The sequence below is a fragment of the Neurospora crassa genome, linkage group VII, assembly GCF_000182925.2.
Source record: "Neurospora crassa OR74A linkage group VII, whole genome shotgun sequence".
NCBI lineage: Eukaryota > Fungi > Ascomycota > Sordariomycetes > Sordariales > Sordariaceae > Neurospora > Neurospora crassa.
Genome location: NC_026507.1, coordinates 3,589,000 through 3,612,417, shown reverse-complemented (window position 1 = coordinate 3,612,417; position 23,418 = coordinate 3,589,000). Strand labels below are relative to the sequence as shown.

Here is a 23,418-nt window from a genome sequence, read left to right as displayed (position 1 = left end):
GAAGGAGCAGAACACCACCTATGGTACCTACCTTATCGTGATTTCATTTGATACTGGTGTACGTCCATGCTGGTCATCAAAGTTGGAGTTTCGGGGGGTGAATTGGTGATCCATTCCCAGAATATAAAAACGTTGCCACCGCTGTGGTCATTGAAGGCGTTTGCCGACAAAACCTGAGTGTTGGCCTTGAAAATATTGCAAATGAGAGCCAGAACCTGGTACTGTACCCAAAATCCTCAACCTCGAGTGCAATGCCAGTCAAGAAACGCTCATGTTGACAAGAGAAGGAAAGTGATAGGCAGGACTCGTACTCTCAAAAAGAAAAAAAAAAAGAAAAAAAAAACACGTGAGGAAAGAGCCATGGTAGAGACCTTATCTCCTGTTTACCTCTATAAGGTAGTTCCATCATCTCAACTTTCCTCCTCTCAACACTCACTCGCCACGGCCACACTTCTCGTCAGCTCTCTACGTAAAGACCTTACCTCTATCTTGATTGATATTTTCCCAACACATCACACTTTACTCACTTCCCAGCAGGCCCAACAAACCCAACACCCTTCAGCGGCTTCGCAAAAACCACATCCTCCGCCCTATAAGTAGACCAATCACGTGTAGTTCACTACGCAGCTACACATCAGGTTGTCAGCATAAGCTAAGTGGACAGTAAGTTCAATTGCATACCACTTGAGGCGATCATACCTATAGAGTAAGCTTGCTCAGTCGAGATAGTCCAGGAATGTGTTGATATCCTCTTCTGCGTTGGATAAGTTGTTGACCCGGAAAACATACACATTAAACACTACAAGTAAAACACACATTGAGAAACAAGAAAGTAAACAAAGGAAACGTATGAATGTGCCCGTACATAGACCTCTTCGATGATAACCAGTCCAGACACAACTGGGTTCCATCGTCGTATAGTATATGACCCAGGTCCTCCGAAGAAGGGAGAGCCAACAACCGACGCTGGCCAACATGTATGAGACTGCCTTTAGCATTTTGCAGTCTACTGTATCATCCGCTCGCTCTCGGCCTTCAACTCTTTCATTCCTCGGGATCCTCAACTCCTCCATTGCTCATCTCAGCCTCCTCTCCGTCGTCGTAATTTCTCACTCGATCGAGGCCCAGTTGAACTCCCCACTTCTTCGAAGCCCAAACGCGAGTAGTGTACTACTCATCCCCCAGCAAAGCCTTCGGATCCGGCCCATGATTATGCATCGCCGGCTGCTGATCCGGCCCCACCATGGTCCACCTCACCTCAAACGTCGAGCTATGCTTGGCCGTCTCCCTCAGCACGAACCTAAACGGACAATTACACTTATCCGTCCCGATTCTTCTCTGGTACGGCTTCCTCTGCCCGTTGCGTCTCGCCTCCTCAATCTGCTCCTGCGTCGGGCCCGGAACAGGTCGGTACTTGTTTCCGCTGAGCGCACATGACATGGTTAAGTGATACCGGTCATTCTTGATCTTGGACCGACGAGTAATAACGCGGTATCCGTGCTGGCGCGTCCAATTGTTCACCACGACTGAGGCCCCGTTGGGACCGCCGCCGACGTAGTTCTTGCCACCCGCCGAGGTGGAGAGTTGGATGTGGAAGATGTGCCCCTGAGGTGGGTAGGCCATGTCGAACCCTGCTGCTCCTGCTGCGCCTGGTCCGGAACCGCCGTTGTTATTGTTGTCCCCGACCCCCCAGGAGACGGAGGGGAGGGACTGGTCGCCTACTAGGTTTGCCGAGAGGAGCTGGAGTTGGCGCGACTCTTCGTCGTCGTCATCGTCATCCACGTCGTGGTCCATGCCGCCGCCGCCGCCGCCGGCGTCTTGGTGGTGGGTGATGCCGACGTTGGCAGCGGAGCCGTCATCGTGATGATGACCATGGTCGCCGTTGACGAGGCCGCTTACGCTACTTTCACCACCACCGACACCACCACCGCTGCCGCCGCCATCATGGGATTGACCGGCTGTGAGAAGCGCATTGAAGTTGATGTTGTTGGTTCCCGCGTTTGCAGATGTGGCCACTAGGGTGGAAGTCGCAGCAGCCGAGACTGGGGCGTGCTGTTGCGGAAGAAGAAGGGGTGCATGATGTCCGCCAGGCAGGGATGGGACACCGTAGGCATCGAGACGATGGATGATACCTTGGACCAGCTGGTGAAGTTGACCAACCTCGGCTTGAAGTTGAGCAAACCGTTGGGCGTCAATTGAAACCAGGGGTTGCTGCTGAGCGGCCACCTGTTGTTGTTGTTGCTGTTGTTGTTGTTGGACCTGCTGCTGTTGTTGTTGTTGTTGCTGCTGTTGTTGTTGTTGTTGTTGTTGTTGCTGTTGTTGCTGTTGCTGTTGAGTTTGTTTTCTTGGCTGGCGGGGTTTGCGTGGCTGCTTCTGCCGCGGTTGACTTTGCTGAGGCTGAGCAGCTTGTTGTTGTTGCTGCTGTTGTGAAATGCCGGGGTGTTGAGGTTGTGATTGCTGGAATTGCGGATGCCCGGGCTCGGGGGGTGCGGAAGTTGGCTCGAAGAGCGAGGACATGTAGGGGGGGTTGGGAGCCATCGCGGTGGAACTGGCGCTCCTACCTGGGCTGCTGTCGCATTCAAAGATAATCCCAAGGGGTCTAGAGAAATGCCAGCCAATGTAATCCAGAACGTAATCGGGCTCCGAAAGCGAATCCTCGTCCAAAGTTCTACTTGTTGAAATGGCCGAATGACGCCTTTGGGGGGTTGGGGAATTTGCACACTCCCAGCTAGAGCTCTCGCACGTGATCGCATGAACAAGTACCTTGAGCCTTAACGGGGTTAGGGTTACATATGAACCCTCGAACAAAGAGGATGGTAGATAGGAAGAATGACTGACTAACCGAGACGGATACCTGTTCATTATACATCGAAGCATAGTTCTAAGCAGTATCCAAAGGCATGAACCCCCAAGTAATCTTGACCGATGTGTTTCCAAATCCTGTAATCCCTCTTACAGTCTAACAACAGCCTTTCCTAGCCAAAGTGAGCCGTGTCGAACTGTCTTGCGCGAAACCACAACACGCACCACGATCCCAAATATATCTGCATGACCTCACATTTAAAGACCTCCAGACCATCAGTCTCCTTCGGGTACAATGACTCCTGTCTCCCTAGGCACATCTAGCCACATCTTTAAGCCATCAACTTCACCCTCTCTTAAGTATCAGATTCGATTCAAGTTCCAATCTCTCACCCCCACCTTGTCCCGATGTACCAGGTAATCGATAAGACACATCCTCAGTTTTTCCCGATGCGCCAAAGCATTTGAAGGTGCCGTTTTCGTATCTGAGTTGCTCATCTGGTTACAGTAGTAGGGACTGCATTAGCTTCTTTTCGACCCAGTATCCATGAACATCCCGTGTAGAACCGAGAGATGCAGAGGTCGCAAGAAAGGAAGCATTTATTGGGAAAGAGACTCACTGAGGTTGACGCTTGATATTCTCTTGTTGCCCCTGTCATCAGGGCATTGACACTCAATCACAAAAGGGGTGTTCCTCTTGCTTCTACACTCACAGGTACCGATTCCGTTTCCGCTAATAAGTTGGACGGAGTTAGTGACTGATCAATTTCGTGTTTTTCTCTTATGTCTTTGTTCGTGGCTTAAAGTGTGGTGTGTGGATCATTCTTGAACGTGCGCGGTGAAACAAATAGAGTGATTAGCGACAAGATAGAGAATAAAAACTTACTTCTCCTTCCACTTAATCTGCCCATTCATGTTTTCCAAACATTGGTTGAGGTCAATGTCGGTAGAAACTTCGTAACCTTTGAGACCACAATATCCGTGAAAAACGTTCTTCAGGGCGTTGTTACCCAGGCGGTCTTGACCTGGGTAAAGAAAAGCTGCCGTGCACCATATTGATGGGCGTAAATCCTCATTTGAGGTGGCCTCAATTGCTGCTGCTTGTGTGCTCAGAATCGCAACGAGATAGAGGACATTGGGCCTCATTGTAGGAGTTCAAGGGTATGAACACACGTCCCGGCAATAAGTAGACGTATGGAGGAGTTGGTGAGACAGGCATACATGTAGCTGATTGAATTTCCCAGTATACCAGTGTAGCACTGGAGATAGGTAAGAACTGTACGTTGGAAGCTGGCAGGGCTGGCTTCCAGAATAGGTGCAACCTTATATATCTGTACTGCGGTGCCGCTCAACTTGGACGGACATTGCCGGTATAACAAAGAATAATCGGGAAGCAAGTGACAATATACAGCAAGGAGGGCTGACAGCCCCACACGGTCTGGGCCTTTCATTGCTTTGGACAGGAAGTCGTACCTTGAACGGAAGTGCAATGACGGGAAGAAGCCACTCGCGTGAAACATCGGCCAAGGACTTCAGCTTGGCTGTGCCTATCCGAGCTTGTATCCCCCGGTCAGGCGGAACGAATATCACTCAAGGAGAGCCAAATGAGTCTGGTGAAACATATTGCCTGGCCTGTGCAAGAATTGTGCGTTGGACAACGTTCAACGCCTGGGAAGAAGCGTTGCGTGGTACAACCACCTGGGGAAGCACAAGCCGAGTGGTAGCGGCTGAGTTGACAGGCGCCGATGGTGAGAATCCTGGCTCACATATTGCTCTATGCCAGCTTGAAGTTGATGGTAGTCGTTGCGTACGTGTTAACCATCTTCTTCGCACGGAGACCTGCCAAATCTGGAAGGCAGATGAGTGAGGTCCAAGGCAGGCTTGGCAGGTCAGGATCTAGGGACGAACGGCCTGTAGCTAGCCGTATAGTGTTCGCTGACGCCGGTAGTCCGTTGCTGTGGCGTGAAGTGGTGAACAGGGACATGAAAGGCTGTGTAGGTGAAGCGTCTGTGGGAGCATTATCCTCGCATCGACAGCCCTCGTTGTGTTCTAAGAGCGTTTCACTGATAAACGGGACCTGCCGGCCGATAGAATTGTGGTATACTGCGTGGAAACTGAAATCAAAGTGCAGGCCCTTCCCAACATTCCCTCCTCAGCCGGCCAAACCATGCTTGTTTGTGCGGAAACGTCACCTCCTTTTCTTTGGTGAACCCGGCATGTTCAAGATGTTGAATGAACCTAGGATGAGCGATTAGCATCCATGATCTGTCGAGAGCAGCGAGGCTTTTCTGACACGATATCGACTTACCTGGTGTTGTCTACCCTGGGTTCGACACACATGCTCATGGTCCTATAATCTGCCATGAACGCATAGTGCACCAAACCGCTAAGCCAAGTTTGTACTCTCCCACGCGCCCACTCCTCTCCTATCAGGACATGAACGCCACGGTCCCAGTCATTTGCTGCCTCCCCTCCAATGTAGCGACCCAACAAATCCTCCTTGACCCAGTAGAGTTCAAAGTAACCAAAGGGAACGCCATCCCACATGCCAATGACAGGGAAGCTGTGTCGACTTTTGAGGCCATTGGTCAAGAAGTTAACCGAATACTCACCCCAAAAAGCAGAGACGCGTGGGCTTTGATGCCAGGCTTCTATTAGTGCCAAATCCGTCATCTGGGTAAGATGTTTTTGTCCCTGAGGTGGGTTCGGACCAACGGGACCGAAATAAGGCACTGGTTGCGGAGATAGAGAAGCCACGCGAAAGGCAAGGTACTGGCCAACGGAAGGCACAAAGCGTGTGTAAAAGACCTCTCCCATGCGAGGAGGCTTTGGTCGGACGGGGTGACGCACATGGTTGGTGATTGTGTACTGCAGGGGCGCAGGGGGATAATATGTCGGGAGATAGGAGGCGCTGAAGAAAGGACCGATGGGATAGGACGGCATGGAACAAGGAGGCAAGGAGCCGTGGGATTCGGATACGTCCGTGATCTGGGATTGCTGAGCCTGGGTGCCGTGCTGGGCGGCTGGGGACCCAGGCCGACTGACAGCTGGAGAGCCAGGGTGAGACTTGAGATTATTCGAGTTTGGTTGGAGGGTGAAGAGGAAGAGACGGCCGGGTATCTGCCAGAACATCTTGCGCGAGACAAACATGTTGGCCCACGGCTCGTCCGAATCATCCAAGGCGGTGCCGACAGAGGAGTCGGCGCTGGCTATGAGACCCATGCGTTCGAGCTTTGCTATGAGATTCCTCCCGCGCAGAACACCATCCCTCTTGATGCGGATCTTCCATTCACCCCGTGGGCGGCCAGCGGTGGGCGTGGCCTTGGAAGCCTCGGTTCGTAGGATGGGCGAAGGGGCGGGCTGGTGGAAGTACCAATACAGGGTAACCCACAGCATCATGGCGATCAGTCGCGTGGGGCTGGCGGCCGGCTTGAACTCGCTGCTAGCAGGCATCGAAACCGAGGAAATGAATAGGCTGTCATTCTGAAGCGTGGGCCTGGTGTACGTGTGTATGGCTGGTTTCGACTCGGCGCCGTGTTCGTCGCCTTCTTTGGCGTCGTGGCTGGAAGAATCGCCAGGCTTGTGATCATCTTCGGTGTGTATGACGATACTCCAGCCAGCGGGGATAGCGTGCTGGGGAGTACTGAGCTCGTGGGATTTGAAGAAGAGGCCAGCGAACACGGGAGTGACGCTGATGAGCTGCCCGTCGGGCAATCGAATGACTTGGGGTCCCATCGGACCAGAATCGTCTGTCTGTCTCTGGATGGATGGGCTAAGTAAGGAAGTCCGTGTTTCGCAAGACTCGGAGATGGAACGAAGGCTGTCGTGAAGATTACAGAGGTGGTCAAGCGAAGCTGGCGAGGTGGTTGAAACTGAAGACAGGGCGGCAAACGGGCATGGCAGCAGGGACAGCTCCGGTTGAAATAGCTAGTGTGGGGTAACGGGCGAAATAGGTAGCATGGAGAATGGAGACCATGGCACAGATCGTGACGCGGAGGCGCCGATCCGGCAATGAGAGCCTGGACACCATCACGCGCCTTGTATGACCGGGTATTAATAATTGCGGTGATCTGGTAGGGTCGATATTCAGCCAACGTAGGAGGAATTGTTCTGGAAGAAGAATCGGAATCACTCCATGTCGGCTTGGACTAGGACGACATGGCGAGATGGCACGAGATATGTGGGATCATGGCCTGGTCATCTGGAGCTGTTTGGTTGGTGATATCTGACCAAAGGCCACTGCTACTTAATAGTGCGAAGTTAGTCAGAGCCTCTCCATGTACTCTCAATTATTTCATGATGGCTTTTCCGTACTGGAAGGTACGAGCAGCAGAGACGAAGCATCGAATGCTTGAAATTGAAAGAACGGGAGCGACATGTCGAAGGGGCAGGAGGGGCACCGTTCACAGAGTTGTATAAAGCTCCATCCTGGTCATGACACATGGGTATCCACCTCAACCCCGCTGTTAAGGAAATACGTCCGAAAAGGTAAGAAGATAGGGCTGGACCTCGGCAAGTCACTAACTGTCTTTACTGAGTGACAGGAACATGGTCAGACCACATCGCACAATGCATGAGGATATCACCGAAGAACAGATACGGTGGGACATTTTGTCCGCCTTATTTGAGGATCGTTGCGCCCGGCATTCAGCCATCATATCGTATTAGATTACTTTGGGCAACTACTTTGTAAAATCAACATCCCGTCCAATCCGATCGGGTGTTTATCTGCTCGTTTTCAGGTATACACCGGGTTTCATGAATCTCCCGACGTCTCCTTGGACTCCTTGTCCTTCTTGCGTTTTCTCTTTTCATCCTCGGTGAATTTCTCGTCCTTCTCCTTCTCGATCGATCGGTGCTCGTCGTCTCTCCTTGACCTCTCTTCATCGAGGACATCCTTTACGTCTTCACCCACGTCGCGCGTCTCGTCCCAGTCAACGTCGTATTCAACCGCAATCACTCGGATCTCCCTCCTCAGCGCGTTTGCGTCCTGCACCAACTGCTCCCACCGCTCAATGTCGAAGCCCTTCATCTCGTACAGGGCATGCTGCCTTCTCGAAACCGTGACATTCATGGCAGCCTTGTAACTGAGGTCCTTATTGATATAGAGGAACCACAGATAACCACCCATGATAGTCGTCAGTCCCGCCAGGTACGTCACCGGCTCGACCAGGTCCCAGCCAAACTCGGTATGGAACGTCACATAGTACACCACTCCCCACCACCCAGCAAGCAGGCCAAACCCGCCCTTGGCTAGGCGATGTGCGCTCCGGTGTGCCAAAAGATCGCACTCGTGCTTGATCTTGGCCAACCCATCGATCTCGGAGCTCATTTTGCGCAGACGCTGGCGCATGTAGTATGTCCGGTCCCCGAACGAGGGAACACTCACGCGCATCTCAATGTTATACCCTTCGATTTCGATGGCAAACTCTCGGCCGCGCGCTGCGTCCCGAATAAAGTCGCCCATTTCGGTACTGCTGCTCCACCGCACCCATCTCTTATCTTGGGAACTCCGCTTGGGGCCTCGGTGGCCAAGTCCGGAATAGGAGGCCACGTGTGACAGGTTGGTATTGTACTCGCTAGGCTCCCCGCCATCGTCCTTGGATCTCGCTTCGGCGCGGCTCGTGGGTTTCTGGTCGCCTTGCTCGGAATCTTCGGCTCGGAAGTAAACGTTGGGGATTTTCTCCTGGCCATTTTCGACCACAGGCGGCAGCTCGGCTTGGATCAGGCGTTCGACGTAGGAAAGTGGCTGTTGTGGGTGTATAAGCAGAGCGAGTGGCTGGATGTCGCTGTTGAGTGATATCGAGCGGCCGTACTCATTGTTACGGCCATTGTTCTTTTGGTCCTTTTCGACACGAAGGGGTAGAGGAAGTATGAGTTTGAGGAGACGAGTGGGCGTTGTCAGCAGCTTGCCTAGCGAGCAAAATGGTCAGTGATGGGTTCTGACGGAGTAACGCATTCTCCAAGTCTGCAGTTGCTTATTACCTTTTGCTATGGGGTCGGCATTGCCTTCGACCGGAGGCTTATCGGCACCTTCGCGATGCCATGGGCGTCTTACTTGTTGCTCGCGCGCCCTGACCTCCTCTTCGTGTTCATCAAGCCGTTTCTGATCCAGTTTCTTGGCTTTTGCTTCGGCTTCTGTTTCCCTGGTCTTGGGCGACACCGAGGTAGAGGCTTGTCTCAGTGCGACATTGGATATCCTAGGACGGTGAAGGGTGAGATTCTTCTGGGGTGATTCAAGGCACCAGCGGGCCAGAGTATTGGAAGATGGCATTAAGCGGCATTGTAGCCGCATGCGCACGCAGTTCATAGTTGCAGCTGGTCTGTAGAGGTATGTATGTGCAAGCAAAGGTCGTTATATGTTGGATTGCATAGGTGAGTACATGCGACTATTTGAGGGTACCATCCGCAACGGCAATTAAAGTTGTCGCAAAACGAGTCGTCGTAATGATGGTAATGACGGGAGGTAGGACATGAACTACTGTAGTAGGAAAAGTCCAAAGCGAGGAAGAAGAGAAGGTTGGATCGGGAGATGGGACGAACACCGACAAACGGGATCACTGTCAGAACTTTAAACCCAGGTAGAGTAAAAACACTGCCCCCGTCCAAATTCATAGAATCCTGTTCAAGCAAGGACCTTGGACGGGATTCAATACTTAGGCCCATAGTAACCGACACACTGGTCGTCCTCGCAGCCCTGAAAAGCTGGCTGTGACCCAGGAATACACAGTAAGATAGATGCAGTGACGTCATTGGATGATGTTTGTAGTACACTACCTCGAGGCTCGAGGTACCCCTGCTAAGCCCGCTGTAGCGTATGTACTATGTAGTGTACTTGTGCACTAAGTGAGGTTCCAGACTCTGCCTAATCACGCTAAACGACGACGTGCTGCTTCATCTCGTCATGGGATTTTCCTTCCTTCCTTCTTTCTTCTTTCCACTCGCCAAGGGAACTCACCACTTTCTTCTTCTCAACATCTACACGACTGTACACCCCAGACTCCGTCTTTTGGTGGACGCGATTGTTGCCTTCGTTGTAATTACAATGTCGCAAGTGTCAACTCCCATTCCTTCAGGTTCCCCACACTGCCTGTTGTGATACCAAACAATCCGGGATGGTCTGCCTGTGTCCCCGAAACCCAACTCCGGCAAGTGAAGGTGGTCAACGACAACGACCTGCTTCGACGACATAAATGGCCAAACACCTGACACTTCGCTATGCTAATTTCAACCAAACAGCAAACAGTCTGATGTCCTTCTTGGCACAACAACCGGCTTCCAAGGAACATGACACGCTGCTCTCGAGTGGGAGTGCGCGTTCGCGTGTAACAGGCCGCGGGCTCTGGTCTTCGGGAATCAGGCAGATCAAGACAAGATATGCACTCCGCGTTAATCACCTCCCAACCCATGACTTCACCTGTTGGCTAAGCTTATAAGTCCCATCTCCCAGAACTTACCATACATCTGCCTGGCGATATCAGAGAATTGGCTCAGCTGAAGCAACATGAAGTAACACGGAATGGCGTGCCCAAGAATCCATCCTCCTCATATCATCATGGGCACATTGTCAGACTCCCACCGAGTATTGTTGGCCTGGAGGACAACCCTTGGCCAATTTGGATATCAGTGAACTTGCTTGCCAAGCACTTCTCATACTCCCAAGGAGCTACGCTTCAAACAAAAAGCAAGCAAACTTCCACCATCAGTCCAGACGGAGGGTAGTCCTTCGCACCTTCGTGGTACCATAACTCAGCATCTCTCCTCCTGGCCACTAGCATTATGTGCGAGCTTGCTCGTGAGACACAGATCATCCTCAATACCTAGGGCCCCGTGCCAATGAGCTATGCCTGGTTTATCACTCGAGATTCAACACTTGGTCTGGTCACTGGGCAAGGCACCAGTACTGACACCCCCATTTGGTACACTTCCCAAAGCGCTATCTTAGGCCTTCGTTGAAATATCCCATTTTGGCACTCTCGACTACCTCTCACCACACGATGCTTATTTTTGAGAGGCAAAATTTCCGATTCGGCCGCTCAGAGAGCAACGTCGGCTCTGCCACGGTATCTGTAGGGCCGGAAATCATCATTGCCGACTGGCTACTGGTCTGCGTGTCAGCCTTGTTCTTTGGCCTCCGCATTTACAGCAAGGTTCTGCGGAAAACATCTCTGTGGTGGGACGATCATGTTCTCGCTGCCGCTTGGGTAAGCCAACTACGCGCCTTTACGCTTGTACCCCCAATGCCTGGAACACTTCTTGTAGGTCTTTTGTTGTCAGCCACTGACCTCTCTAAATTTATTTCTATGATACGTAGCTTTGCCTCATTCTCGATGCCATCGTCAACACTATCAACATTCGTCTTGGTTTTGGGAAACACAGGGATACCATAAAGGCCGACCACCTCAAGCATATCAACACTCTTACGCACCTCTCCACCACGGTAATGATGCTAGGTGCCGTCTGGAGCAAGACTTCGTTTGGCCTGACTGTTTTACGCCTTATACGGGACAGACCAAAGGTTAGGGCACTGGTTCTGGTCATCATTGCAACGATGAACTCGTTCATAATCTTCAACGTGATAGCGGTATGGATACAATGCGGAGTGGACGAGCATGGGAATGAAGACGACGAACTGAACTGCCTGAGCATCAAATTTACGGCTTCTTCCATGATGTTCGCTGGAAGTGAGTGTCAAGCCCCCTGACAAGGGGTAGCTGGGTGTTCTCGATTCCGTCATGCTAATCCATTTCTGCAGTATACTCGGGTCTAATGGACATCGTGCTTGCCATCCTGCCCTGGTGGCTGATATGGGACCTTCACATGCAACGAAAGGAAAAGATCGGAATCGGTATTGCCATGAGCATGGGTCTCTTGTAAGAGAGCTCACATCCCTCCTCCCCAATGCCGGTTCCAAACCTAACCGCAGGTGTCTCTCCCGGCAGCGCAGCATGCACAGCGTTTGTCAAATGCTCCATGGTTCCGGAAATTATACACGGTGACTTCTCTTGTTAGTGGCTCTTTGTTTTGAAACCCAACAGGACCCATCAATGCCTTTCTGTCTTGCTCCTACCACAGCCTTACATTTGATACTCACATACTTCTCATAAACATTCAAGACCACGGGTACAGACTCATCATCTGGGGCGCCGCTGAGGTAGCCACAACCATCTGCGCAGCCTCCATCCCACAACTCCGCGTGTTAGCCCGCGAGGTCGTCATCATTACGCATCGGAGGCACGAAGAAAGCACCCACGGGCATCAGCTGCAAGAGCAGCAGCATCACATGGCCGAAGCAAAACACATTGAAACAAGCCATGATTCTGGTTCTGGCTTTGGCTCTGGCTCTCGCTCTGGCGCTACTGCGGTTGATACACCAGCGGCAGTTCCACTTCAGCCACGACCATCAATGACAACCGGTCAAGAGACCTCCTCCAGGTTCGCACCCACATCCGCGGCGGTCACGACGGATCCTCGATCAAATTCCAGCGTTAGCAGCTATACCGGGCTGCTTAGGGGTACCTCTGAGGTTGGGGTTGAAGTTGAACGGACTCACAACAAGAGCAAAAAGCAGGAGCCGGAGCGGGAGCGGGATGGACATGTACATGGTCGTCCATATACTCATAATGTCCCTCGGGGAACGAAGGGGGGCTTCACAAACGCAGGAGGTTAGGGTTCAGGTACACGATAGGGTGGTAGACCCACCCGAGTTCTCAATGGGGCAGACGCTGTGATAAAAAGTAAGATATGGCAAGCTAGGAGATTCAAAACCTGGGGAGTGGGAAAGAAAGAAAGAAAGGCTCGTTGGGTTGGAGGGGGATGATGGAGTATGGTCTATAGATCACAGGAATCGGTCTTGCGACTTAGGTACGTCGAAAGAGATTGTCTTGATTTCGTTCACATTCTGGACATTGACTTCCTCCGCCTTTAGAGCCTTTCCGAGTGTTAAACTGTCACGAACCCACTCTACTCGACATTCTGAGGTATCTTGGGATGTAGTTCACTTCCTCATCCTCGGATATACTTCGCGGCGCCATATCATTCAGCTAGATCTCTTCACTACCGACCTAGTCCGAGGTTTACCGTCTCTCCTACCCACCAACCAACCAGCTAAAAATCTTCCAAAGTAAACTTTTCCCCAACAATCTCCTCACTAAGCTTCCAAAGTCTTTCCGCGGCCACTTCATCTTGGGCATGCGGGTGTGGATCCGAGATCTGGCAGTCCACCAGGTATAATCCTTTGGTTTCTGAGATGTCAATTTTACGGTTAACAAACGTGCCTTGACACTCCAAATCTGACCAGCTGAAAGAACGAAAGAAAACCAAAATTAAAAAAAAAAAAAATAATAATTAAAAAAAAAAAAATTTAAAAAAAAAAAAATTAAAAAAAAAAAAATTAAAAAAAAAATAACAAACTGGAAAGAAGTGTAAAAAAAACAAAAAAAAAACAAAAATATGCTTACCATCCAAAGCCGGATCCAACGCCGCAACCATCGTCGTCGCACACCCCTCATCCAGCGACTTCCAATACGCCTCAATCTTATGAAACTCTTGCTTGACTTCGGGATCCTGATCCCTTCCCAGTTCTGTCTCGATAGCTGTTTTAACCACAACAACAAATGTCAGTCCATGCTGTATGTATCTCATTCAATCACCAAATACCTAACCCATCTCATCCAACAACTTTCTCATCCACAACCTCCCCCAATAAACACGTAAAAAGGGGGAAAAAAAAAAAGAAAAAAAAAAAAAAAAAGGAAAAAAAAAAGACAAGACATACTCCCCGGATGCAAACTATAAGCCCCCACCCCCCTCCTCCTCCCCTTTAACCTCTTCTGCAAATACAACGTAAACAGTATATTCGCCGTCTTGGACTGTCCATACGTCACCATCCCGTTATATCCGTCCTCGGTACACTTTGCAAAGGCACCAGGTAGCGGTTTTAGGTAGTCCTCCTCAGCCGGGACTTCCTTTTCTGGGTGAGAAAAGTTGTAGTCGCTGAAGCGCATGGGAGACAAGCGATGGCCTGCGCTGGAGACGGTGATGATGCGTGCCGGTGGTGGTGGTGGTGGTGATAGTAAGTTGTTGCGCAGGAGCAAGTTCGTAAACAGAAAAGTGCCAATGTGGTTGGTGCCAAAGGTTAGCTCGAGCCCAAGCCCGTCGTCGGGCGTGGTCTGCCGGGTGGTGGTGTTGATGGCGGCGTTGTTGATGAGGATGTCGAGTTTGTTACCGCCAATTAATAAGCGAGTGATGTCGGTGACGGCTTGACGGATGGAGGACTGGGAGCTGAGGTCGAGGGAGACCAGTTCGATTCTCGTGTTGGTATGACACGAGGGGAATTTGGTGCGGATTTGCTCTGCAACTGCTTCGAGTTTGGATTTGGTGCGGGAGGCGAGGATCAGGAGAGCGGGTGACTGCGAGGCAAAGGCTAGGGCTGTGGATGCCCCGATTCCTTTGGGACTGATGCCTGTGATGAGGACTGGCGGGGAGTGATGGTAATCAGTTTTTTAATAGGTTTGAATGAGATCATGAGGAATCAGGGGTTGGAGAGTTTTGTTTTGTTTTTTTTCCAACTTACTGGTTTTTCCGCGAATCTGATCGGCAAAGACGCTGGCTACCTCGGTGCCTGTTGTCCGCTCATTGAATTCCGGGTGGGAAGTCATTGTGAGACGGTGACGATACACGTCTTTGATGACAGTGTAGGCATGAAGTTGTTGCTAGGAGATAGAAAGGTTGTTGAATACTCAAAACGTTTAGCGTCGACTGGGGCGGAGGGGTTGACACAATGTAACATTCGATAAAAGAGGCACCGGATGAAGTCGTCAACCCCTCACTACTACCGGCAATTTTCGAGCCGGGCTTGAGAGCTTCTCGCCTACTTTGTTCATCTTATGTTCACAATTCCTTAAAATGGTTCATCTGGGTATAAATCAGAGTCGGTCGCGCTTGAGTAGCTTTATATTCATTGTTAGGTATACGTTGATCATCCGGGTTATTGTGAGTTTGCTTGTGACCTGTGAGCCGTGCTAAAGTGGGTAGTCACATGCATTTCTGAATGCGATGGACAGGTCTGGAGTGGAGTTTAATGTTCGAATGCGCGTAATGGAAGCTTTCGATGTCAAGGAAGCTGGCTTAAGATAAACTTTTTCTTCATTGCCTGGCTCACCACCGCGGTAGAGACGAGAGGCAGATGGATATTTGTGGCTTGTCGGCGGTATTAGTCCACATTGTTGACCCGAGCACATGTATCGCCATTACTAAAAACAGCCTATACAGGGTTAGCAAATATGGACTTGGTTATGAAGATTCTTGCCTCCAAAACCACTTAAGACGACCAGAAACGAAGGTCACATCATACTGGCAGTAGGTCATTAGACTCACCCCTTTGTCTTTTCTTGGTAGACGGTTTCCGTCCGTTTTCCACTTCGACTCCAGCTTCCGTCCCGGCTTCCAGTGCGGCCGCTTCGGTGATTACCCGGAAACTCTATGGCCGCAAGTGAGTTGCAATTTTACATGTATCAGTCCGCTCTCCATGAATACACACTGTTTTCTCAACAAAAGTTGCACCGTGGAGCTTGACCGCGACAGTAATAAACCAACATTGCAATGGGCAAGGGACACCTTGGTACACCCGTTGTTGGTTGTACGTATGACTGTCCGGCTTGTTTGTAAGTACCTAGGACCATGTGTTATCGTATCCATCAGCCAGCCTTATAACGAGAATGTAAGCACTAGTTCTGCAACCATGAAGACGGCCGTGAAACTATGCGATGTGAAGCTGCCGCTGGCCGAACTTAGACGCCTAAGCGACTGTATCAATGGTTGATGGATGTGGTGGCGCTCCCAGCTTACCATCCTCTTACCTTCCTGACGATCACATTATCTATCGGACGTCAACTTGGTGGTCTTCGAGAAAAGCTTGGGTGGCCGTCTGTCCGCATCTTCGAATGGGGTAGTACGATGCGAGAGGGGGCCTACACCCACGAATCAGTGACAGACAGTCAGAACGTTTGGTATGCAGGATATCGCCCAACCTCTGGATCTTTTTGCTTCCAATATTTCTGCCACTGCTCTCATTCTGGAAATGGTTGGCTCACTGGCTTTTCGGCTCCCTCGCTTTCCCTTCCTAGCCGAAGTTCCAGCTTGCTCCTGAACTGTACCCAAACATAAGCTGACGGACTCGACACCTTGCTTGCCGACTCGGTACCGCTCCAAAACCACACGTGACCCTACAGCCGATCTTCGGACGGAAAAGGATCTTCCCATTCCGTATATAAGGGCACTTCATGTCTGTCAGCAACTGCAACAAAGCGGCGCAGTGGAAGACCGAACGAACCATGGGCATGTTGAACGGCAATGAGATGAAAGCTATGGGTTGCTTCCATGCCTGACAACGGCACAGCGGAGCACACTCCACTGGAGAACAACAAATCATGGGGATAGGGCATGTAGACGGGAAGTGTTCTTTATTTGTACCCGTCTATCCTGTTACTGCAAGCGGGGGATCGGTAGCTCAAGGAGGTTGTTTGACCATAATATGCCGTCATCCATCGCAGGGTTATTCCCGCTAGCATTGTTGAGGTCAATTCCACGAGACTGTTTGGTGTGATAGAGTGGGCGTGGTAGACTTTGTTTTCACTGCGCGTTGAAGGGCGGGCGGGGCAAGATTGAGATGGAATTTATTGCCCATTGTCCTCAATACGGACCCTTTCGGCTCGTTGTAACGTATTGTCATCGTTCTGTAAGGTTCAATGTGTTGTGACGTTGAGGTTAGTAAGTTTGGTGCTCATGCTGCTGTATTGGCGCTTAATCTAGAGTATATTTCAATCACTAAAGCCAAAGGGTATCAACAAAGGATGTATGTCCGTCTGAGCAGCATGTCAACAACATGACCCTCGCTTTGGTGATTCAAGGGTAAAATACCTAAAGTATTTTTGGTAGCGTGAGAGGACGCCATCATGGAAGATTCTTGGGAACCGAGGGAAAGAAGGTTGGATCTTGCAGTCTTTCACGGTTGCGCTTTGCAATTTCAGCCTGCCTCTTCTTCAACAGGCGTTGTTGATAGAAAGTACTGTGACGAACGAATTAGTGAGACATACTGAGCAGTTTCGGGCGAGGGAGAAGACAACGAACGGCTTGAGTTCAAAGATCCTTGGCTCTTCTTCCACGGGAGGCGATTTGGTCCCTTCTCTACTTGTGCTCTGCGTTCATGTCACCCGGTAAGTATGAGACGGTGAAAACACATTGGCTGCCGATAGGAGGCTGTATGGTGCACAAACCCTAGAGCCCTTGGAATTTTCCTGGTCTTTCTCATCCTTCTTCTCATCTTTATCTTTGCTCTTTTCACCATCTTTCTTGTCCTTTTCTTTCTCTTTGTCCGCTTCCTTCCCCTTCTCCTCTTCCTTCTTCTTCTTTTTCTCCTCGTACTCCTTCTTCACTCTCTCAATCTCTTCTTCTAGCTCCTTCTTCTTCCGGGCCTCAATAGCTTCGGTGTCAATTTTGGGTGTGCAGAACGCAGGCTCCTTAAGATGGCTTGGGCAGATATAGAAGAAATCCTTGTTGTCTGCGGTGATGAGGACGCTGGTGCTCAGCCGGTAGCAGATGTCGCATGACTTTGCCTTTGTCTCGGCCACCTTGCGGTGTGTATAGAGGTTTGGAAATGACATGCTCGACATGCTCGCTTGCTATTAACAGATAGGTAATAATGATGAGGGCGGTTCGTTGTGTCTCGGGTTGGATGGACTTGAAGGCAGATGACATGGACGGCTGATAGGTAGTGAGTGACGCGGGGTTCAGCTGCCAGCCAAGGAATCATCTCAAGCCGAGCCGTCGTCACTTGCCAAACATTCACATACAGACTGGGCTGGTCGGGGGTTAGGGTTGCACACTCATCGGAGTCACACAATATGGAGCTCCCAATCCCCGCGCCTCCACTGTGACTGTACCTGAGTGGAGTCGTCCACAGCTCTCCCGCTCCATCGCGGGGAAGCTTATCAGTTTTCAATTGCGCTAAGCCGTTGCCGTGGTCCCTGTGCCTCCCGCCGTAGGGCTGATACTGGGAGCTTCAGTGAGCGTTATCGCTGTCGGAAGGTGCCGGGCCAGTAAAAGAGCTCCCCTCCACCTTGGAGTGCCGACGCAATTGAGTCATCCAGCGATGTTCGGCGGGTAGGTAAAAACCCGACGTACCTGGCGTCCGCTGTTGACTAACTTTTTTTTTATTTATTTATTTCTTGCTTGTTGTGTTTGTTGCTCTGCATTTTCTCTCCAGTCTTCTTCTTCTGCATCTATCTAAATCACATCTCCTTTCTCAATTGCAAACCGTCCCGCAGCTTGAATTTCCAGCGACGGCAAGCTCGTACCCACCGACCTCATCCCAATTGACAGCCACAATTCGGTCCAAAGTCACGCAATCATGAGTGGACAGGCCAAGCCCACCGAGAACATGCTCTGGGGAGGTCGCTTTACCGGTATGCTTTGGGCGCTCTCTTTTCTTCTCTCTTACTTCTAGGATGCTGTATAGCAGTGCTTCGTAACACGATGGGATAGCTCATAAGCTAACCTGAACGCTCGCAGGCGGCCTCGACCCCCTCATGGTCCAGTACAACGAATCCATCCACTTCGACCGTGCCCTCTTCGCCCAGGACATCACCGGCAGCATTGCCTTTGCGCGTGCCAACGCCAAGGCCGGCATCATCACACAGGACGAATTCAACAAGCTAGAGCAGGGTCTCCTGGCTGTCAAGAAGGAGTGGGAGGACGGTACCTTCAAGATTGTCCCCGGTGTCGACGAGGATATCCACACTGCCAATGAGCGTCGTCTCGGCGAGATCATCGGAAAGGATGTTGCTGGCAAGCTTCACACCGGCCGCTCTCGTAACGAACAGGTTGCTACCGATATGCGCATGTGGCTCCGCGACGAGCTTCGCAAGATCGAGAAGCACCTTCAGGACTTCCTCAATGTCACTGCTGCCCGCGCCGAGCAGGAGATTGATGTCATCATGCCCGGATACACCCACTTGCAGCGCGCTCAGCCCGTCCGCTGGAGTCACTGGATGCTCTCCTACGGCTTCGCTTTTGCTAGCGACCTCGAGCGTCTGCGCGAGGTTATCAAGCGCGTCAACCGCAGTGCTCTTGGTTGCGGTGCGCTCGCCGGTAACCCCTTCGGCATTGATCGTGAGATGATGTCCAAGGAGCTTGGCTTCGATGGCCTCCTCTGGAACTCCATGGGCGCTGTCGCCGACCGTGACTTTGTTGCCGAGACCCTCCAGTGGGGTTCCATGTTGATGCAGCACATCTCTCGCTGGTCCGAGGATCTCATCATCTACTCTACTAGCGAATTCGGCTTCGTCAGGCTGGCGGATGCCTACTCCACCGGCAGCTCCCTCATGCCCCAGAAGAAGAACCCCGACAGTCTCGAGCTGCTCAGGGGTAAGGCCGGAAGGGCTTTCGGTCACATGGCTGGCTTCATGATGACCCAGAAGGGCATTCCCAGCACTTACAACAAGGATCTTCAGGAGAGCTGGGAGCCCATGCTCGACCACGTCAAGACGGTTTCTGACAGCATCCAAATTGCAAACGGTGTCCTGGCTACCCTCAGCATCCAGCCCGAGAAGATGAAGGAGTCCCTTGACCCCTTCATGCTCGCCACCGACCTTGCCGACTACCTGGTTCGCAAGGGTGTTCCGTTCCGCGAGACTCACCACATCTCTGGCCGCTGCGTTGCCCTCTCGGAGCAGACCGGTATTCCCATGGACAAGCTTTCATATGAGCAGCTCAAGGGTATCGATGCCCGCTTCGAGGAGGATATCTCCAAGGTGTTCGACTATGAGAAGAGCGTTGAGATGCGCTCTGCCAAGGGTGGCACCAGCAAGGCTTGCGTCCAGGAGCAAATCCAGGTTCTCAAGTCTATGATTGCCTAGACGATGAGTCTGGACAGTCCGTGTTTTTTTTTTGTCTATGAGGGATCTAATGGAGTTTTGCACGCAGCCGGACAAAATGCTGCGATTTTACGGTGTACAATAGCTATGAACTGGGACATGATGAAGCGTTATGGGTGTAAAAGGATCTTGACATAGCGGCAACTTGTAGCATGGGATTTATGATGCGCTATAGTGTTGGACTTAAAAGCTTTGTTTATTCAATTTAAAGCCATATCTTACTTTGGCTTTCCAAACCCCTGATTGCTCCCAAGTCTGTCTGGTCGAGATCCAGGAAGATTCAGGTATCGTTCACATGGTGATCAAGCCTGTACCCTAACCCTTGTAGCAGCCGAAGTAACACTCGCCTGCATACAGGGAATAGAGCAAGTCATTTACGCGTCAAAAGCTGACGTAACGAACGCCAGGGCAATTCAAACCCAGAACACGGAAAACAATACACCTTTCGCGCAGATATCGCCATTGCATTGTCAATTCTGTTGAGCTCGCATAATTAAGTCATTGAACGTTACACGAACTATTTCTCTCCTTTCTACGACACCCTCAATTGGCCGGTTCCCTAATCAGGCTACTTCCATAACCGCTGCCATGGCAGCCAAGCTCGATTCCCAGCTGCTGGGACTCGTGTTCCAAAGCCGACCCGACATTTTGAAGGGCATTCAAGAAGCTGCTGGTGTGTTTCTCTATTTTTACGATCTGGTCATAATTGTAGCCGGCAGTCCGCGGACAGTCTCACAATAGCTTTGTCTGTACCTGCTGGCTAATTTGGATGGCACCCTGTTTGATGTAGACTCTCCCGCGCGCATCGATCTTTTCAACAACATCGCATCTTTTGTGTACGAAAGGATAGCGGACAACACATCCGAAGAACCAGCCACCAAGAGGAGACGTGTCGAAGCACAAACAAGCGGTCCCAATGGCGCAGCTCACCCGATTGCGGGCTCACAAGCAGCAGTGCTCGGTGCAGACGCCGCCGCCGCCGAGCCGGTACTCCTAGAGATCAAGGACATTTCCGTCTCTGTACCCCAGCGCAAGAAGTACGACTTGTGCTTTACCAAGAACTTTCTCTACGCTCGCGCTTCAGGCTCTCCGGTGCCTGTACAAGGCATCGTGTACCCATGGAAAGACATTGGTTCGTATTTCCATCTTTTTCAACATGAAAGATGACGGTTTTGCTAAAAGATATCTTATGAACAAAACAGAACACGCCTTCTATCTCCCCGTACCCGACAAATCCCAAGTCCAACACAACTACGTGCTCCTCCCGCGCAACAGCTACCTACCGACAACCAAGTCCCAACAATCCGCCGACCAGCAGACCCAACAACAAACCAGTGCGCCGCTCGAGCCACTCGTGTTTACCATCCCCTCCACCGCGCCCAAGCCAGGCACCATCACTGGTCCGTCCGCCGCCGCCGCCGCCCCCGTCTCCGACAGCTACGCGACACTTTTCCATTGGGCTCTGACAACCTCTTTGCACGCGGCGGGCAACCACGCGTGTGAGCTCGTGTCCTCCGACCCCAAAGTGTTCCACTCGGTGGCGCGCCAGGCGTACCGCCCACAGGAGAAGGCGGTGCACGTCAAGGCGTTCCGCGGCAGCAAGGATGGGTTTCTGTTCTTTTTGCCGACGGGCATCCTGTGGGGGTTCAAGAAACCGTTGCTCTTCTTGCCGCTGGACAAGATTGTGGCGATTAGTTATACGAGCGTGTTGCAAAGGACGTTTAACATAGTGGTGGAGCTGGAAGGAGGAGGAGAAGGGAGTGAAGAGGGAGGGCAGGAGATTGAGTTCAGCATGCTGGACCAGGAGGATTATGCAGGGATCGATCAGAGTTATGTGAGGAGACATGGGCTGGCGGATCGTAGCATGGCGGAACAGAGGAAGGCGAAGAAGCAGCTGGCGGAGAATGCAAAGAAGGCTGCGGCCAATGGCGAAGAAGGCGAGGGAGGTGAGGGTGGTGAGGCTGGTGATGGGTTGACGGAGCTGGAGAGGGCGCAGAAGGAAGAGGAGCAGAGGTTACAGGATGAGGAAGATGAGGAGGAGGAGGATTATGATCCGGGTAGTGAAGGGGAGAGTGAAGGCTCAGGGTCGAGTTCCGAGGAGGAGGAGGAGGAGGAGGATGGCGAAGGAGAGGGTGATGAGGATGACGATGAGGATATGGGCGAGGGATTAGAGGGTGAAGAATAATCTCCCTGAATTGTCGAGCGTTTTCAGTCATTTTTCCTGGGAAGGTCCATCAAAATGATATACCATTACGAGGCCAATATAGAATTCATCCCATTTCAAATGCTTTCAGATCGGCCTTTCCTTGGAAACAGAAAGTCTGGTTTCTTTTCAGAATCCGAAAAAATTACATGACTTGAACAAGCAAATGATTTGCTTGTAGAACTCCGGCGCGTGAATCGGCATCATCCAGACAAAACTCGTTAGAAAAGAATGAGACCAGAAAAAAAAAAAAAAAAAAAAAAAAAAAAAAAAAACCGAAGAAAGTGACATCGCAACATCTCCCCCAATCTGGCAACCCGTTCGCCGATGCAGTCAGTCAGTATGTACCTACCTATCTTGATAAGCGAGTCTTACAACCGTTTACGATACTACTCGTCTGCGCATGGGGTCTGAGGCGCTTCTAGCCCAGACGAGTACCTACTTCTACTTTGACATCACCGTTATGTATTTGTCCGAAGAGAAGTACCTTCAAGTACTGTACCTCTACGTGGACACCTACATAGTACCGCCCGTTTAATGAACCCTATTTAGTATCACGCCATCCCCTGGCTTTTAACCCTCTCTCCATTTCGTCCGCGGAGGCCGCCGACATGGAACATTCCGCTTTCTTTCTTTCTTTCTTTCTTTTTCTTTCTTTCTTTCTTTCTTCGTTCCGAATGTCGCATTGCCTCTACCATAGAAGCCTACTTACCTCTACTTACATTGGATGCTTCCTTGGCTAGGTTACCCACATACATTCCGATTTACCCCCGTCAGCCAGATGGTAGTCACCTACCTATCTTTGCTAAACTATCAAGACGAGTGTGTCTGTACATATGGGCGTCCATATCGTTCAATCTTCCGTAAGGGGGGTTTGGGGGTTGGGGGAGGGTGTTCACGATCTCGAAAGAGTACCTATGTACATAGACTAGAATGAAAGGGATACATACGAGGAAATATTTTTTTTCTTACATTATCTTCATGCATGGTCATGCAGTGTGTTAAGCGAGCGTCGATCTGGATTGCGGGGAAGGAGAAAGGGGAAGGACAGAAAGGGGAAGGTAGGTAACGAAGTAGTAGTGTAGAGGTAGTATGTGGTGCCAGTCCCTGATTTTTGCTATCTATCGTCGTGAGAATCAAAATCTGAAGAAGGTATGGAGATCGTTTACCGATTGCTGCTTGTTTCACTATATTGTTACATTGTCTCTACCTCATCCTGTTTTATAGTCATAGACCCGTCTCTGTGTTGGGTGCCCATGTAACCCGGGCATAGTAGTGTAGACTAGAGAGAAAGAGGATGGGCACCTAGAACTAGGTAGTCACAAAGTTGCTGCCTTCAACGAATACGCGGATGCGGTGAAGATTGGAAGATACTTATCTGATCAATAGACGATAGAAGAAAGGGTTGTTGACCTTCGCTTGCAGGATTAACCAACCGCTTGGCTGCCGATGGTAAGTTCTGTCCTTTCCTTGTAAGGC

General features: G+C 51.0%; 9 protein-coding genes and 1 non-coding gene across 11 annotated transcripts; 4 read left to right on the top strand and 6 right to left on the bottom strand.

Moving 5' to 3' along the window:
* Positions 1 to 125: 125 nt before the first annotated feature.
* NCU17260 (hypothetical protein) lies at positions 126 to 2,670 on the bottom strand. The gene is made up of 2 exons (XM_011397081.1): positions 700 to 2,670; positions 126 to 627 (listed from the first exon to the last, which is right to left on the bottom strand). Exon 1 carries the CDS (start codon positions 2,536 to 2,538, stop codon positions 1,171 to 1,173), a length of 1,368 nt encoding a protein of 455 aa, XP_011395383.1. The 5' UTR covers positions 2,539 to 2,670; the 3' UTR covers positions 126 to 627; positions 700 to 1,170.
* A 167-nt stretch (positions 2,671 to 2,837) lies between these two features.
* Positions 2,838 to 3,948, bottom strand: NCU08168 (hypothetical protein; the record flags this gene model as incomplete). The annotated part of the gene is made up of 3 exons (XM_954567.3): positions 2,838 to 3,300; positions 3,423 to 3,535; positions 3,689 to 3,948. The coding sequence occupies 3 exons, from the start codon at positions 3,946 to 3,948 to the stop codon at positions 3,149 to 3,151; spliced, it is 525 nt and encodes a 174-aa protein (XP_959660.3). The 3' UTR covers positions 2,838 to 3,148.
* A 912-nt stretch (positions 3,949 to 4,860) lies between these two features.
* NCU08167 (aerobactin siderophore biosynthesis protein iucB) lies at positions 4,861 to 6,653 on the bottom strand. The gene is made up of 2 exons (XM_954566.2): positions 5,111 to 6,653; positions 4,861 to 5,040 (listed from the first exon to the last, which is right to left on the bottom strand). Exons 1-2 carry the CDS (start codon positions 6,535 to 6,537, stop codon positions 4,923 to 4,925), a joined length of 1,545 nt encoding a protein of 514 aa, XP_959659.2. The 5' UTR covers positions 6,538 to 6,653; the 3' UTR covers positions 4,861 to 4,922.
* Positions 6,654 to 7,416: 763 nt separating this feature from the next.
* On the bottom strand, positions 7,417 to 9,464 carry NCU08166 (hypothetical protein). Its single transcript, XM_954565.2, has 2 exons — positions 8,788 to 9,464; positions 7,417 to 8,715 (listed from the first exon to the last, which is right to left on the bottom strand). Exons 1-2 carry the CDS (start codon positions 9,110 to 9,112, stop codon positions 7,559 to 7,561), a joined length of 1,482 nt encoding a protein of 493 aa, XP_959658.1. The 5' UTR covers positions 9,113 to 9,464; the 3' UTR covers positions 7,417 to 7,558.
* On the top strand, positions 7,541 to 9,408 carry NCU14146. Its single transcript, XR_897996.1, has 2 exons — positions 7,541 to 7,954; positions 8,144 to 9,408. It is a non-coding gene; the product is annotated as a ncrg166 (non-coding RNA).
* A 1,335-nt stretch (positions 9,465 to 10,799) lies between the features above and the next one.
* Positions 10,800 to 12,472, top strand: NCU08165 (hypothetical protein; the record flags this gene model as incomplete). Its single annotated transcript, XM_954564.2, has 4 exons — positions 10,800 to 11,006; positions 11,117 to 11,486; positions 11,558 to 11,675; positions 11,932 to 12,472. 4 exons carry the CDS (start codon positions 10,800 to 10,802, stop codon positions 12,470 to 12,472), a joined length of 1,236 nt encoding a protein of 411 aa, XP_959657.2.
* Positions 12,473 to 12,670: 198 nt separating this feature from the next.
* On the bottom strand, positions 12,671 to 14,621 carry NCU08164 (retinol dehydrogenase 13). The gene is made up of 4 exons (XM_954563.2): positions 14,378 to 14,621; positions 13,580 to 14,278; positions 13,263 to 13,397; positions 12,671 to 13,046 (listed from the first exon to the last, which is right to left on the bottom strand). Exons 1-4 carry the CDS (start codon positions 14,460 to 14,462, stop codon positions 12,910 to 12,912), a joined length of 1,056 nt encoding a protein of 351 aa, XP_959656.1. The 5' UTR covers positions 14,463 to 14,621; the 3' UTR covers positions 12,671 to 12,909.
* A 1,574-nt stretch (positions 14,622 to 16,195) lies between these two features.
* On the bottom strand, positions 16,196 to 17,641 carry NCU08163. Of its 2 annotated transcripts, none has more exons than XM_011396969.1 (4): positions 17,079 to 17,641; positions 16,933 to 17,000; positions 16,723 to 16,870; positions 16,196 to 16,667 (listed from the first exon to the last, which is right to left on the bottom strand). In XM_011396969.1, the coding sequence occupies exons 1-3, from the start codon at positions 17,472 to 17,474 to the stop codon at positions 16,756 to 16,758; spliced, it is 579 nt and encodes a 192-aa protein (XP_011395271.1). In that variant the 5' UTR covers positions 17,475 to 17,641; the 3' UTR covers positions 16,196 to 16,667; positions 16,723 to 16,755. The 2 variants fall into 2 exon arrangements, with proteins under 2 accessions (XP_011395271.1, XP_011395272.1); XM_011396970.1 differs by having other exon boundaries at positions 16,196 to 16,538.
* Positions 17,642 to 17,923: 282 nt separating this feature from the next.
* arg-10 (arginine-10) lies at positions 17,924 to 19,998 on the top strand. The gene is made up of 2 exons (XM_954561.2): positions 17,924 to 18,266; positions 18,373 to 19,998. The coding sequence occupies exons 1-2, from the start codon at positions 18,212 to 18,214 to the stop codon at positions 19,716 to 19,718; spliced, it is 1,401 nt and encodes a 466-aa protein (XP_959654.1). The 5' UTR covers positions 17,924 to 18,211; the 3' UTR covers positions 19,719 to 19,998.
* A 98-nt stretch (positions 19,999 to 20,096) lies between these two features.
* On the top strand, positions 20,097 to 22,102 carry NCU08161 (histone chaperone RTT106). Its single transcript, XM_954560.2, has 3 exons — positions 20,097 to 20,409; positions 20,527 to 20,868; positions 20,939 to 22,102. Exons 1-3 carry the CDS (start codon positions 20,325 to 20,327, stop codon positions 21,919 to 21,921), a joined length of 1,410 nt encoding a protein of 469 aa, XP_959653.1. The 5' UTR covers positions 20,097 to 20,324; the 3' UTR covers positions 21,922 to 22,102.
* Positions 22,103 to 23,418: the final 1,316 nt, after the last annotated feature.